At 48.3% G+C, this 16,500-nt stretch overlaps 1 protein-coding gene across 1 annotated transcript in view; it reads left to right on the forward strand.

Moving 5' to 3' along the window:
- CALN1 (calneuron 1) overlaps positions 1 to 16,500 on the forward strand; it is a 488,598-nt gene that overhangs the window by 235,560 nt on the left and 236,538 nt on the right. The window contains exon 3 of the mRNA XM_028109767.1: positions 10,908 to 11,051. Within this exon, the coding sequence (XP_027965568.1) occupies positions 10,908 to 11,051 (144 nt within the window). The remainder of the gene's footprint in view (positions 1 to 10,907; positions 11,052 to 16,500) is intronic.

Consider the following 16,500-nt stretch of genomic DNA (forward strand, 5'->3'; position numbering starts at 1 on the left):
TGTGTGCGCGCGTGCGTGTGCGCACACATGTTCCTGGACACCTCCTTTGGGCCAGGCCTGTGCTGAGTGTGGGGTTTACTCAAAGTCTGTGACTACCCTGCAAGTCTTTTCAGACAATATCTGAATTGTCTTCCTCCCCTTGAAGCCCCCCTTTACAATCATCTGGATCTTGAACTTCAGGAACAAAAGCCTCTCTAAGTGATAGCTGGATGAAAGGTGTAACTCATAGGAGATTGGGATTCTGTGCATAAAAATGGTGTGAAATGGAGGGTAGGGTTAATTGATCCTGCCTTCTGGAGAGTGTGATATTGTGATAAAATAGGAGATACATATTTGAACTTCTTTCCTGGTTCTGGAAGCTCCTAAAATCCTTGGAATCTCTGGAGTGGCTAACCAGATGACTGGTGGCTCAGGTCCTTGGATAATTGCAGGATGGGGGCTGGTTGCCAGAAAGACCAAGGTGTGATTAGAGGGTCGGAGCTTTTAGCCCCAGCCCCCAACATCCAGGGAGGGGAGAGGGCTGGAGAATTGAGTTCCATTACCAGTGGCCAGTGATTGCATCAGCCATGCTCACATTGTGGAATCTCCATGAAAACCCTGAATAACAGGGTTCAGAGAGCTTCCAGGCTGGTGAACATATTGAGGTGCTGGAAGAGTTATGTGTCCAGAAAGGGTATGGAAGCTCCACACCCGCTCGGGCCCCTTCCGTACCTTGTCTTGGGCATCTCTTCCATTCGGCTGTTCCTGAGTTGCATCCCTTATAACAAACCAGGAAGTGTTAGTAAAGAGCTTTCCTGAGTTCTGTGCGCCATTCTAGCAAATGATCAAATTCCAGGTGGGTTTGTGGGAACCCCAGACTTTAGAGCCACTGGTCAGTCAGAAGTACAGGTGGCCTGACTTGCGACTTGCGTCTGAGGTGAGGAGAGGTTTGTGGGGCCTGACCCGTGGGGTCTGCACTCACTGTGAGTAGTTATTGTCACGGGTGGATGAAATTGTTGGATGCTGGATTGGTATCCAGAGAGTTAGAGAATTAGTTGGCATGGGACCCCCCCCACCCCTGCCAGTTGGTGTCAGAAGTGAGTAGAAATGGATCCTAGTGGGCAACTTGGCAATATGTATGAAGTGCCTTAAAATGTTCCTGCCCTTTGACCCAGGAATTCCTTTCCTGGGATATCATCTTAAGGAAAGGATCATCAAAACCCATGAAAATTTCCGTACAAAGATTTCCATGGCAGCATTATTTAAAAGTAGAAATGATCTGAATATCCCACACTAGGAGTTTGGGGAACTCAGTTGGGCTGCAGGCATAATATGGGACACTATGTAGCCATCAGAAATGATGTTTTAAAGACTAATAAACAACATGGAAGATCGAAATGGTTGTGTGTTAAATGGAAAAAAAAAAGCTGTAGAGAGTGCAGGATCCAAATTTAATTAAGAATATTTGTATGTAAAGGGTTTGAAATAAAATGCTCTAATATATTAAGCATGGTTATTGCTGCCTGGTGAATTAGATTATTTTTTTTTCCTTATACATTTTGGGAGCATTTTTCATTAAGAAACATACATTAATGTGTAACCTGGGAAATGTTCCATTCCTGGGCGGGTCCAGCTCTGGTCTTTTGACCCCAGGGGTCAGGGGCAGAACCTCTCAAGACAGAAAACTGCCCTTCCTCTCTCTCTTCACTCAGAATGTCTTTTTGTCTAGAGACCCTCCAGCCATTCTCACCCTCATACATATTCACATCGAATTTTAATGATTTTCCTTTCAGCCCTGCCTAGAACATTCTGTCCAACACGGGGTGCCCCTGGCTGGGATGGGCTTTCATTGTTAGTGTCTGGTCTAATTTGCTTTGTTCTTGTACTGTTGGGGAATTTTCCATCAGCTTAAGCAACCTGGACTGCCGAAATCCATTCAGCTTTATCTGTGCAAGTATAAAATTTGGGGACAGATAAACTCTCTCCTAGCTCTTAAACCCTTTGAAATGCCCCTAACTTCCTGACTGCCTGTGCCACCCAATTTTAGGAAAGAAATGATTATTTTTCATGAGCTGGGATACTGAGTCTTTGTCTAATTTCACCACTTAGTAAATTACTGAGATGCTTTTCTTTCTGAATGCCGGCTAGGCAAGGAGTTGGCTTTGCTTTTAAATTCAGGGTGCCATTTGGGTCATGAGGTAATGAAATTGGCCAGGAGCATGGGGATACCTGAGATATACAGTATGAGCAGCACATCACTGGCCCACCAGCCTTAAGTGTTGGGCCTTCGATGTTTTTCAACACTGCCTCTTGTCTGCTCCCAGGGTTTACCAGTGACTCAGGGCGAGTCTGGGGCCTCAGTGCTCAACTCCGGATTCTAGCCTTAGATCACAGAGGCAATGATGCTGTCTGGGAGGGATGGTGACCATTGCCAGCTATATCCTTTTGCAAGTGCCTCCCAACAGCAGTCCTTGCCTGCAACCAGGAACCTGAACCCAAAGAGTGCATCACTTTTGCCCCCTTGCTCATGCCATGCCCCTGCTGGAAAGCCCTCTTTGTTGCATTGACTAGGATTCTCAGCCTCCTTCCAGGCTCTCCTAAGGCTCACCTTGCTTTGTTCAGGACGGATTATGCTCAGAGGCTGAGATTGCCTTTGCCAATAATTTATTTAATCAGGTTCACTGTGGGAATTATAATTTATAATAATATTTCATAAGCCAACAAAGCATATGTCTCCTAATAACCCAGTAAAGAAATAACATACTTCAAGCTAGTGATAGATTAATTATGCTATTGTTCAGGCAAAGAGGAGATGAAAGAAATAAAGCCCAAATTTAGTTGGAGGTGTACCTTTCTATAAGTTGGTTCTCAGTAGGGTCAGTCCTTCCAACTAAAAGTTGGGTATCATTCACTGCTGGGGCACATAGCTAGCAGGTGATGGTACCTGTGTTGGCAGGCAAGGTAGGCTGCTCTGAAGGTTATTACTCCAGGGACTGTTACATGGCTTGCTCCACTGCTTACGAGGAGAAATCTCACCAAGGCAGGAACAGGTGTCCCTTCTGTTCTTGAGACTGCGGCATGGTTTAAACACCCCCGCTAACCAAGAGTAGCCTGGCCACGGCAGCAGCAAGTGTCTCAAGATCTTTGGAAGGCTATATAGATCAGCGAAGAGTAGCCTCGCCCAGACCAAATACTCTCAAGGAACCGGTCACACCTCTTGGTCCATCATGTGATGGACGCCATTGCCATTACTATGGTGTCAAGGGCGCAATGGTCCTCTCAGCTTCAGGTGCAAGAGTTGGATAAGAAGGTCCTAATATTCAACTTCAAAACAATTTCATCAAAACAAGTCATTCAAAACAAATTCAAACCACAAAACAGCTTTGCCCCAAACAAGCTTGCAAGACATGGATTTGAAATCCTAACACGTCAGTAGGCAACACACCTCCTCCCTGTGTATTTCCGGGTGTTTTCTATTTTGGCTTCTCTCTCCTCTCTCCTGTGCATCCTCTTTTTTTCTCAGGTAAACCTTCCGTCCTTTAAGCCTCCTTTGCGAAACACGACTCCACTTAAACAGATAAATGAACAAAGACATACAGAAATGCCTCCGGGGTTGGGACCCCTCTTAACTGTGACTCTCCTGTGTTCCACTGTAGCGCTCATTACCATCTGAATCTGTGGAAGAAGCCCAATGAACGAGCACTTGTTGAAAGGGATGCAGTCACACCTCAAACAGCAGATAACCTAGGAGTGAGGCTCCTTTAGCCCTTTGAAGACAGTACCAAGAAAAAAATCCAGCTTAATAAAGCGTGCTATACAGAGCAGTGGCTGAGCCCCACCCTGCCCCATCCACCTGACCGTCCCCAGTCAGTGTTATTCAATGCCGAACACTTCTGACCCTGCCTCCTCCCAGCACAAAGGTCCTCCTTGGGGACCCTGAACTCCTGGCTGTTGGAGCCCTCGCCCCTGTGTTCCCTAATTATTGAAAACAGCTAGTTGTATTTGCGGACTGATTGAGTAGAATTAAATTGGAACTCATTCACACTAAAACCCGCACTGGGATTGAACCAGCGTTTTATAGGCAATTACGGTCATTCTGTTTCCATTTTCCATTCTGGTTGTATACTCAGTATTACTGTCAGCAATAGCTAGTTCCTTATTTCCAAATGCTCACCAAACCTGGCCGCCCGGGTATCTCTCCGCGCCCTGTACTCCATGTGGCTGAAGCACCCCTTCCCTTCCCACTCTGAAAACACATGCTTCCTCCTGAATTCTCTCTCAGTTGATGCCATCAGCCCTCAACCCCATCAGGCCAACTAGAAACCCCAGTATCATCCTCAAAGCCCCCTCTCCTAAACCCCGGACACCTGAGCCCTCCCAGCTGACCACCTAGAAAAGACCCTCGGACCCTGCTAGCAACTCCACGTTGCCAAGCCCAGGCTCCTCATCTTCTTGTAGACTCTGTGATGAGGGCTCCCGGTGAGGGCTGTGTTTCTCACCCTCAGCCACCCGGGTGTCAGATCCCTCAGTTTCAAAAATAAATCTGATCCTGGGGCTCCTGGGTGGCTCAGTTGGTTAAGCATCCAACTCTTGATTTGGGCTCAGGTCATGATCTCTGGGTCTTGGGATCGAGCCCCGCATTGGGCTCTGGGTTCAGCATGGAGTCTCCTTGTCCATCTCCCTCTGTTGCTCCCCACCACTTGCGTTGTCTTTCTGTCTCTCAAATAAATACATAAAATCTTAAAAAAAAAAATCTGATCCATTCTTTTCTTTCTTTCTTTCTTTTTTTTTTTTTAATTTATAACCACTGAGGGCTCCATGGCCTACAGCAGGATTTTACAAACTAACTATAAAAGGCCAGAGTGGACCATTTCAGGCCTTGGGGGCCAAACCATCCCTGTCACAACTTCTCAGTTTTATTTGTGTAGTACCAAAGTAGTACCCAGTAGGCAGCAGACATAGTGTGTAAATGATGCGTTCCAAAAACACTTTATTTTCAAAGCAGGTGCTGGGCCAGATTTGGCCATGGGCCATCATTTGCCAACACATGGTCTGCAGGGTACTGCGCGAATGGCTCCCCAAGGCCCTTTGCGATCTTGCCCTCATGTGCTTCTTCCCCTCATCTCTTAATGTCAAAAGATTCTGGTGTGATCTTTCACAAGAGTTGGCTCTCATGTGGAAGGATATCCATGGGTTTTCTGTAGGCTTGTAGATTGCTCTTGTCATTCTCTGCTGTGACCATCCCATCACAACTAGAATATAAGCTTCTTATAGCTTGGAAAGTTTCTTTTGCTACCTAACTGTTCTAGCACGGCATATGGCATGCAATAAGTAAACAGCAACTCTTAGTGAATGAACGGCTGTATTAATCATCTCTGAATATTCATTTGTCTTTCACAGAGCAGGTGGAGATTCTTCTAGATCTCTTTTGTCATTGACTCAGTCCCTGTCCTATTAATTTCTCTGAATAAAGACCTTGAGGTTCCTCTCTTGTATTTTCTGGTGCACTTATGTTGGTATTCAATAATTACCTCGCTGAATCGCATGTCTCCAGTTTTGCCATTTCTCAATGATGTGTATCAACAAAATGCATCTTGCTCATTAACAGAACCATCGCTTTTTGTGCTTAAAGCCCACATTCTTCCTAAAGACACATTTCTGTAGAGACTAGACAGATTTCGCATCTAACAGGGGCTGAGATAGGAAAAACTGTTGTTCTTCATTGCCGATTGGGAGCTTGCAAATTAGCGCCGTGAATTTCAGCTGATTCTTCGAGGCCAATGAATTCATTAGCCAACGAATATTGACTCTGGCTGGTGTCTGGTTTTCATCTGATGCACACTTTATTGGGGCGGCCTGCCCGATGAGTCTGTTCTGTATGATAGCCCTGCCTCTGCCGTTGTTCCTGCCCGAATTGGCCATGTCCCTGGGGTCGTCATGGAACTGAAGCCTGGTTCTTAGGGGCCACCGGGTTGGGATGCAGGTGTTACCAGTGGTGATCTGATGGTTTTGAGAAGACACGCTTGCTGGTGTAACGAGAAGTAAATCTCTTGGGCTCTGGAGCAGATTGATTTCTAGTCCAGACCTTGCTTGGCTCCAGAATATCAGGGAGGAGAGGTGCATTCCCCTGTGGGAATGCAGACTTCGTTCTGGGAGATTCCCTATGCAGAGAGCAGATTCCTTTTGCCAGAAGGTGTGTTGTATGACGCTTCCTTTCATAGTCCACAAAAGGTGGTTGGCCGGGCTCTCATCGCCATCACCATGGCCCCTTCTGGAACCTGCAAAGGCCTCTTGCCGGTGGGTGAATTGCCATGCCGGTGTCTGATATGACCATAAAACTGACTTAAAGACCAAAAGCACAGCACGCTTATGTAACTCTGAAGCACCAGGGACTTTAGCCCAGAGAGGGGATAAATTCCAGCAAAAAGCACACCGCATTACGGGGTTGTTCCTGAAACCTGATCTGTGGTCCTCACTTCCCAAGGATGTGGAGAGTGGCCAGGGCCCCTCCGTGTGCCAGCAGGCTGCCTGTAGCCATAGGCAGGGGGGTCCGGCCTGCTTCTGTGTCTCGCTAGTTTTATGGGCATATTTCTCACACCCTGTTCTGCTATTAAAAATAAAAATAAAACAAGGCACACATCACATGTCTCCGGCTGCAAGACCCATTTCCTTCTAATAAGCTTCTCATTTGCCTGGGCTTTCCCTACCCTGGAAAGATTAAATCTCCAGAGGCTCCCATTATGGATTTCTAGTTCTGTACTTTTTTTCCCCCCTCTCTGTTATTTTGAAAGAAAATGAAGTTAGTGAGCTTTGTCTGCACACACACACACACACACACACACACACTCTCTCTCTCTCTCTCTCTCTCTCTCTCTCTCTCTATTTGGGAGTCAGGAGCAGAAATTCTGGGCAAACAGGGAAGTGCAGCTTTGTCCCACTTACCTGGGGGCCACAGAAAACAGAACTCTGAGCTGGTTTGTACCTGCGCTGTGCTGTCTTGGGCTGGAGCAGGGCTGGCCTGCTTACTTACAGCAGATGGCAAACTATGGGGGTGTGAGGCCTCAAGGGATCACGTCCCTTCCCAGCAGGCCAGCTCTGCGGTGGCCTCCGTCTGACTCCTGCAGCCCAAGGGTGAGGTGGCTCTAGGAGTAGCCCGGGCAGTGAGGTGGGGGTCGGGAGGCACACCCATCAAGGCCTTTATTTCTAGGCCAAGTTCACACACATCGTCGCTCAGGCCTCTCTGGGGTGTCCAGGGTAAGGATACAGCCTTGTTCATTTGTGAGATCTAGGGCATATGCAGGGGAATCACAGGAATGAGGCCAGACCCTGTCACCCTGTCAACAGAAGGGGATTGCCCCGTCAGAGTGATCGAAACAGCCAGGGAGCTCAGGATTGAGTCAGAGGAATGGTGAGTGGAGATGTGCCTCGGGAGAGGAGGACAAGGGGCCGAGCTCGGCGTGCAGCCGGCAATCCAGGTGGCCCACCTAAGACCCTGGCCTCTTCTTTGACTCCAGGCCAGGCCCCTGTCATCATCTGACGTTTCCTACTCTTGCACGGTTCATGCCAGCTCTGAAGTAGAGCCCCATTAGAGAGGCTAGAAGGAGAGCCAACCCAACCCATTTTTCAGATGGGGCAATCGAGACTGAGGGAGAAGCCTGCCCCGGGTGTAGGGCAGGGCCGGACTGACTTCCTTGTGGGCTGACTCCCACCTTGGGAGACCCTGCATCTGCATCCTCCTGCTCTCGGCATCTGGGCTCAGGCCACATGAGGCCGTGGTCTCCGCCCCACTGTCCTTGAGTGTTGTGTGCCATGACCTCATGCTGAGCAGTGACTCTAAGCTCTTTCCGGGCCACCTGGGATTTGGTAGGAAAACATATGTCTGCCTGAGGGAATCTTGGGCAAGTTTCATGGGCGAGAAAAGCCTAAAAGTGCAGACAAACCCCTTGATTCAGAATTTGGACCAGACTGAAATTTTTTCTTTATCCTCAATGGAAAAAAGAGGGGTGTTTGAACAGTAGATTAATAGGGTATGAAAGAGAACACAGGCTTCCTGTTCTTCTCTTAAACACTTTAACAATGTCCACAGATCCCCAGGAAAGGTCTGGAAGGACCTTAGGGATCCTCGTGGCCAGCGCAGCTCATTTTACACATGAACAATCTGAGGCCTCAGGGTTTGGCTGCAGACCTAATTAGCTAATGCGCCTGGCCAGGAGCCTAAGGTCCCAGCTCACAGGCTGCTCTTCTGTCTGCTGGAGCCCACACTTATTCTCAGAAAGCACTGAACGTGCAGAATTAGTATTAATAGTGAATTTGCAGTCTGTGTAATGCCTCCTTCAAGGTGTCGGTGGGAATACAAAGATGAATGAAGTGTATGAAGAGATGATTTCTGATACATGCAAGATACATACAAGAGATGCATGATTTCTGCACCAACCATCGTATCTTTAGATGGGATGGGCTGACATCATGAGAAAGGAACGAATGAACCACTGAACAGGAGCAGAAAGGGAGAGAACGTTGGCCATGGTGGGCAAAGACATTTTTGTGGAACCCATGGTTCCTGACTCAGCCTTGAAGGACCGACAGGATTTGGGCAACTAAAGAGGAAGGCAAGGCATTCCAGGTGGAAATCCTGGGGTGGGAGAGGGCAGCAGTCTGAAAATCGGGCCCCAGAGGAATCAGGTCCTCAACCTTGGAACCTGTCAATATTTCCTTGAAAAAAAAAAAAAGGCTTTTGCAGATGTTAAGTTGAGGGTCTTGAGATGGAGCGCTTATCCTGGGTTATCTGGGTGGGTCCTAAATGCCATCACAAGTGTCCTTAGAAGTGGAAGGCAGAGGAAGATCACAGACAGAAGAGGAAAAGGGCAGTGCCTGGGTGGCTCAGTCGGTTAGGCGTCTGCCTTCAGCTTGGGTCCTGATCCCAGGGTCCTGGGATCGAGCCCTGCATCGGGCTCCTTGCTCGGTGGGAAGCCTGCTTCTCCCTCTCCCTCTGCCTGCCGCTCCCCCTGCTTGTGCTCTCTCTCTATCAGATAAATAAAATCTTTATTTAAAAAAAAAAAGAGGAAAAGGCGATGTGGCCATGGAGGCAGAGATTGGAGGGACCTGGCCACAAACCAAGGAATGTCGGCAGCCAGCCACCCAAAGCTGGAAGAGGCAAGGGACAGATTCTGCCCTAGGAGAGCACAGCCCTGTCCCCACCTTGATTTTGGTCCAGTGATCCTGATTTCGTACCTCGGCTTCCGGATTGTGAGAGAAGAAATTTCTGTTGTTGGGCACCTGGGTGGCTCAGTTGGTTATGTGTCTGCCTTGGGCTCAGGTCATGATCCCAGGGTCCTGGGATCGAGCCCCATGTCGGGCTCCCTGCTCCACAGGGGGTCTGCTTCTCCCTCTCCCTCTGCTGCTCCCCCTGCTTGCACTCTCTCTCTCTCTCTCTCTCCATCAAATAAATAAATAACATCTTAAAAAAAAAAGAAATTTCTGTTGTTTTTAGCCACAACGTTTGTAGTGATTTGTTACAGCAGCCCCAGGAAATTCGTACAAATGGGAAGGGGCCAGAGCTTGTTTGGGTAAGGGTGTGGTTCCAGGTGTTGTCATGGAGCATAGTCAGCTATTTCAAGAAGCAGTAGGTAAACGGGTTAGGGCCAGTGTCTTGGGTTCGTTTCAAGAGTTTCTGTCAGTTTCCGCATGAGTCTTTCCTTCCTAACTGGAGTGTAGGACTCTGGAGAACGGTGGTGTCCCTGGGTAACATGTTGTTGGTTCTCTGACGTACTTACTTCCATGCTCCTCAGGTACGGACAGCCAATTCTTTTTTTTTTTTTTTTTTTTAAGATTTTATTTATTTGAAAGAGGGAACACAAGCAGAGGGAGAGAGAGGAAGAAGCAGGCTTCCTGCTGAGCAAGGAGCCCGATGTGGGGCTCGATCCCAGGACCCTGGGATCATGACCTGAGCCAAAGGCAGCTGCTTGACCGACTGAGCCACCCAGGTGTCCTGGACAGCCAATTCTTGCTGAACAGCGTGGTGAATGTTGGCAGTGACCATACCTGCTTGCGCCGGGTTTATCGATGAAAAGTCAAAGCTAGCCAAGTCTGGTGCCCAGACACCACTGATGAACCTGTCATTTTCAGACTCTGATCTCGAATTCTCCACGCCATGCCTCGTGGCAGTGTGATGTGTTAATGCTCAGCCAACCCAGGACCGACAGGCCACGCGGGCTCTGGAGGGAGGGGTTCTGGGCCGAAGGCAGAACAACTCAGGCTGGGGTCAGAGGATGGGCGATCACCTGCCGAGTGGAATGGCCTTATTGATATCAGACCCTCTGCCGGCCCGGAGAGAATGTGATTAAAGATGCCTTTTTTGGGCTTTTATGACACTCTTATCGATCTGAGGTTGTTTATAGCTGTAAAATAGCTGTAAATTAGAGGATGAAATAAAAACAGCAGGATAGTAACTCCTGTCTTCCTACGGGGTTAAAAAAAAGCCTTCTGTACAGCTCCACCTGCAGCAGGGGGCTGACACACGAGCCTGCGGAGGGGAATCTCGTTCTTGTTTCCCGCAAACGAAGAGCCCAGGTTAAGAGGCAGCGCTGTCCTCAAGGCTGAAACCTAACCTGCTCGTTCCTGCCCAGGAAGTGTCTTCAGCGAACACATCTCCGCTGGGAGCACTGTCGAATTGTGCGGCGACCGTGGTGTTTTAAGGATGCTTGGGGCTGGTTTTCTTTTTTCCTTTTCCCCTTCTCTTCCTTTCCTTGTTTTTCATTCCCCTTTCTTCCTTTTGTCCCTCTTTTGGCCGCTCTTTTATCTGATTAAACGGTTCTGACATATTAGTATTTGTAAGGCCGTTAGGAGTGGTCAGTAGAGGATCACTGGTAATTTCAATGCAACAGACCAAGCCATGTGACCATCGGACTTTGTTTGCTTTCCCCTTGTAGAGATCCGAGAGGCCTTTCGGGTTCTGGACCGAGATGGGAATGGCTTCATCTCCAAGCAGGAGCTAGGAATGGCCATGCGTTCTTTGGGGTACATGCCGAGTGAGGTGGAGCTGGCCATCATCATGCAGCGCCTGGACATGGACGGTGAGCCCCGGGCGCACAGCGTGTCCCCCAGGATGAGCCCCGGCTCATCAGTGAGAACTTGGCTTTAAAGGGCCTTGCACTTGGGGTCAAAAGGCTTGGGGTCATGTCTTGGTTTACATTTGAGGGCTAGATCAAGGGTGTTCCAACAACACTCCGTGCAGTCCCTGCGGCCTGCAAAGGTGGTTCTGGGGCCACCGGAGGGAACAGGGTGAGGGAGGCGGTCTGGCTGCTGGAACAGTCATCACAGATCTTTCCACCTCTCCTCCCTCCCTGGTCAATAGCTTTACAGAGATAGAGTGCACATGCCATAAAACTCACCCATTTAAACGGTGTGATTCAATGGCGTTTAGTGGATTCACAGATTGGGGTAACCATGCTGTAATCAATTTTAGAGCATTGTCACCACTCCAAAAAGAAACGCGACCTTTCAGCTGCCACCTCGCGTCCCTCTCTCCCCCAAGCCCTAGGCAACCACTAATCTACTTTCTGTTTCTTTGGATTTGCCTCTCTCTGGACATTTCATATAAGATGGAATCCTACAATGTGTGGTCCTTTGTGACTGGCTGCTTTTACCTAGCATGATGTTTGCAAGGTTTACCCACATTAGAGCATGTATTTGTACTTTTTTTTTTATGGCCAAATCATATGCCATTGTATGGGTATAATAACAGTTTCTTTTCTCTCTGTTTCACTTACTGGGTTTCTATATACAGCCTCCCTGGGGAAAAGGGTTTCACTGTATTTTAAAAGTTCTAAAAAGTGACACGTGACATCTTTAAGGTTCTTTCCTGTTCCAAAACCCTGAGGCTATCCCAAACCAGTTGTGACCCTCCTGACATTTAGATTCTGCCTCGGCTGAAGGTCCAAGAAAAAGCCTTCTTCTTCTTCTTCTTTTTTTTTTTTTTTTCCAACACACACTCACCCCCTTCTGAAAAGCAGCTCAATCCCAGGCCTAAGGGGGGTCCAGAGTGGTGGGCATTGGGACTCTCACGTAGAGCATGAAGTAGACAAGGAAAAAGCAGGAAGAAGAGCATGGGGTCAGGAAGTCCCTTGGAGGAAAAGACCGTGGTAGGGAGATGTTTGCTTGGCCTGCAGCTGATTGGAAGAACCAGCTCTCTCCTGTTAGCTTGCTGGAATTGCTGGAAGGATGATAATAAGGGTGACCATATGGTGAACGAACTTCAGCGCCAGCCACCAAGTGCAGCTGTGGACATTTATTTTCTGGTTCAGGGAAGGGATGTTTCATCAGGGGTGTTCAGTGGTATAAGCAGCCCAGCCTTGTCCTTACAACTCTGATTGATTGTGACTCACCATGTCTTTGCAGGACTGATTTGACCTTGCTTTATATTTAGCTGCTTGCTTTAGATATTTCTGAAAAGCTGGAGCAAAGCGCATATCATATAGCAAAATCTGTTTTCCATTGACCCCCATCATCATTTCGGAGATACATTTCCAGAAAAAGTTTCCTCCTTAAAATGATAGAAATCTTAAGCTACACTTCCGTTTTTGGAACGAAGATTCTGTGCTTTTGATTCTCTGCCCACAACTCCTTATAACAAAACCTAGTCGAATGGACTACAAGCAAATGGAATTAGCAACATTTAATAAAAACGAGCCAGCCCTATTGTGGGCGAGTTACTCCTCTGAAGGGTCTTCATCAAAGTCCATCCGACTTCTTTGCGTAAGTCCGTCCGACTTCTTTGCGAATTCACTCGTTGGGTCTCAGCTCACAGGGAGTTTTTACATTGTTGCAAATCCTCCCTGAGTCCATGAGGTCTTGGAGGCCCAGGCGTTCTTGTGTGTCCCGGGTGTGCAAGGGACCCACTGGGACTCGGGCAGAGCTCCATATGGGATTCAGTTTAAGAGCTTCCAAAGTTCTGCCCATTTATTTACAACTTGCATCCTCAGCTACCAATGCCAAAGGCAGAACTTACCAGAACTTAAAAGGACTAAGCAGTTTTCTTGTAGAGAACTTCTATTCATCCCTTTAACAAAAGCTCGGGTTTAAAAAAAAAAAAAAAAAAAGCTGAGGTCATCAGCTGCTTCATGGTGATGAAATCAGGTCAAAACACCTTTCTTTACTTTTGAAGCACAGCTTCTTTGAGGTTTTGTTTTGTTGCTTACAAAAGATTTAAGGCAGCAACACGAAGACAGAACAGTGATGTACGTAGAAGGAATTGCTCCACCAGTTTATTAACTGCCTGAGTGTTAAAGAGCTAAGTGAAAGATGCCCAGTCTGAGGCTGAAATGTGTGTCTTCAAGAGTTCTGTGAAGGAGGCTGGTAAGTGGGATTTCTGGGGTACTGCATTCCGGTTATGGATGGACTGTGTCTCATGTCCTTTGCTTAATGGGCCTTTTGAGCTTCTGTTAAAAAAAAAAAAAAAAGGTCCAATTATATCCTTGCTTTCTAGCTTCTGTAACTGGGGGTTCTCCACAGAGATTCGGCCTTACTGAATTAAGCTATTCTTTGGCATGAAACTTGTGGAATGGCAGACACTTTTTTTGGGATACTGCTCAAAAAGTGGGGTGTTTGGGCTGGAGCTTGGGGCTCTTAGCTGTAGGCTGATGGTGCCTCCGGGCTCATAGACCCTGGTGTCCGGGGGACAGCAGGAGATGGGGCAGTGCCTCTGTCCACCCCAGCTGGCTGTGATTAGGAGCAGGTCTGGCCCACACACCGACCTTCTCTTTCTGGGGTCCCTGCCAGTTTGCCCGACGGTGAGGTCATCCCTTTGGCATGAGGGATTTAGCCTGAGTGTGTCTGTGCAACTGAAGTTGACACATGAGGCTTTCATTAGGTGGTTCCTTGGGAGTGGGGTGCCTTGCCGCCTCAGCATGTAATAGTAACCTGCCTGGATTAGGGAGCTCGGCAGGATTTCCTGGACACGGAGCCTGCAGGAGCCAGACAGTTCCAGTCTGTGTGTGGAGCTGGTTTTCCGGAGGACACAGTGCGAGGCAGGCTGTAGGGTCTGGGATTGCTCTCTTGGCCTGGGGCCAATTTGCCTTAAGTGCTGGGACTCTGTATGCGTGTGTGCGTGTGTGTGCTCGTGTGCGCACACACACACACACACATACACATGTGCTGATGGGCAGATCTGCTCGGAGTTAAATAAACAGAAAACCAGAATTTGTGCCCGATGCCCATTGCTTCCTCTTTGGCCCTTGGCGGCAAAGGTTCTTTCTTGTAACTTTTCACTCAATTGCACACTCCCTGGTGCTCGCGGTTCTTCTCCCCTTTCCAGCCTCTACAGCTGAGATGACTTATGCCCTAGCACCAGGAGGGAGCCAGGATTTACCTTTCCTGGGTGCTTTTTGCCAGGATCTCACCTTCAGCCCAGAATCTGGACGCCTGTAGCCTTCTCCATCAGGCTCGTCGGGAATCGACTTTACTCCAATGCATCGCAGTCCTAGTTAGGTACCATCCTTGGAAGAATGGACAAAATAGCTGCCCAAAAAAGTGTCTGTGAAGCTGACATCTTTCAGAGAAGTGGGTTGAGAAGGGCTGCTTGCAAAGGACTGTGGGCTCTGCCACGTCCCGTCCACTCCCCTCACCTCTGTGTTTCCCACAGCAGCCCCGGGGACCCCCAGAGCTTCCAGCCTCCTTCACTGGGGAATAAGGCCTTGGGATCTTCAAGACCCAGCAGCTATTTTTGACTGCTTTCCAGCTTTTAATAGTTTCGCCGACCACACCACTGTCGCCAGCAGCTAGCTTTGCAAATAGTTTCCCAAAACACTCAAACCAGGAGACATTCTCAGCAGCTCGTGGCCTTTGCGAGGGCCCCAGTGGCAGGTGCTCATGCTATCGTCTCCCCCTACAAATTCCCCTCAGGGATCCCGCACTTACCCCGCAGACGTCCCTCATTGAAACAAAGGCAGACCCTGCCTTCTTCCTCCTCAAATTCCTTTCTGCCCCTCAAAGGTGCAGAATCTCGTGAGATCCTAGCAAATGTGGGGTTTCGAAATGACTTCCTACCTCTGAACAGGTTCGTGGTTTGTTTTCAGACCCAGCTCCATGTCGAGAGTGAGTTGGACTCCGTTTAGTTCGATTTTTAAAAGAATTTATCTGACGGCCACTGTGTGTGAACTTGCTTATTTCTGTGGTCGGCAAGATTCACTTTGGGCTCGTTTTGAGACAAGCCACTGAACCGCAAAGAACAAAACTGTGGCCAAAGTCACACAGGAGAGTTAGCAATGTCCTTGCTGTCAGCCGACCTGTTCATTACAGGGATATCCTTTGCTGATGTGTCCCAATTGGGACCTCTCTGTTATCATTCGTGACCTCCTAGAAGACAAAAAGTACCAGCTTAATTCAGAGGAGCGCTCACTTCTGCCCCACATTCATCCATGTCCGGGTCCTGATTGGGAGGCTCTGGGACAGCCATCGGTCTGTTTTGGGAGCTGGGACACAGGCTTCTTTCCCGTGTGTGAGGGAAGGTGCTTGTCCACAGGCTGCACGAATGGAAACGCCTGGTATGAGGTGGAAGCTGTTGGGGCCATAAGCAGAGGGTCCCAAACCTGGTGCACGTCGGACCACATCCAGGGGGTGTGCTTAAAACAACAACAACAAAAAAAAACAGAGCAGTAGAATCAGAAACCACAGGGTGGTGCCTGGAAGCCTGCATCCTGTAACAGTCTCATCAAGTTACGTACAGCAGTGTGTCCATTCATGCAACTGGGGGACCTTTGGCTGAAAGAAAAATCTAAAGCTTGAGAGAAGTCTTCAAGCCTGTGGATATTTGTATGAGCAAGAAGGTCTGAGTAAGAAGTAAATGCCTCTAAGGCAGAGAAGGAGCTTTTCCTTTGGGAATTTGATAAAGCAAGAGGACAGTCTGTGGTCAGTCAGCCCTGCCTGAAAGCAAAGAGGCCTTCCCAGTCAGAGCTCATACCTACATAGATGCCCCAGCTTTCTCCCTCCTCCGTCTCTGGGACCTGCAGAATAGGCATCACCTCAGAGTTTGCTTAAAATCCACCCCAGACCTGCTGATTCTGAGCCTGCAATTTTTTTTTTTTTTTTTTTTTTTAGGATTTTATTTATTTGTCAGAGAGAGAGAAAGAGCGAGCACAAGCAGGGGGAGCAGCGGAAGGAGAGAGAGAAGCAGACTCCCCGTTGAGCGGGGAGCTGGATGTGGGACTTGATCCCAGGACCCACTCTGAGCCTGCATTTTAACGCAAGTCCCAGGTGGTTCATAGACATGGGGAAATTTGAGGAGCGCTAGTCTAGGGCACACTTTGAGAAGGAGGAAGCCAACCCAACCATGTTTCCTCATTTGAGGATCTCTTCGCAGAGTGCAGCCCCTTCCTAGTCCCCTGCCGGAAACTCAATGTGCAGGATTTGAAATTTACAAAGCCCAAGTCCTGTTGGAGGTCAGTTACAGGGATGTATCCAAATATTTGCATTTGTGAATAAGCATAAATAGCATTAAACTAATATACATTTCACTCTGTGTTAGTG

The sequence above is a fragment of the Eumetopias jubatus genome, unplaced genomic scaffold (assembly GCF_037043125.1).
Source record: "Eumetopias jubatus isolate StellerSeaLion01/CBP00866 unplaced genomic scaffold, mEumJub1_p1.0 scaffold_12, whole genome shotgun sequence".
In the NCBI taxonomy this organism is placed as follows: domain Eukaryota; kingdom Metazoa; phylum Chordata; class Mammalia; order Carnivora; family Otariidae; genus Eumetopias; species Eumetopias jubatus.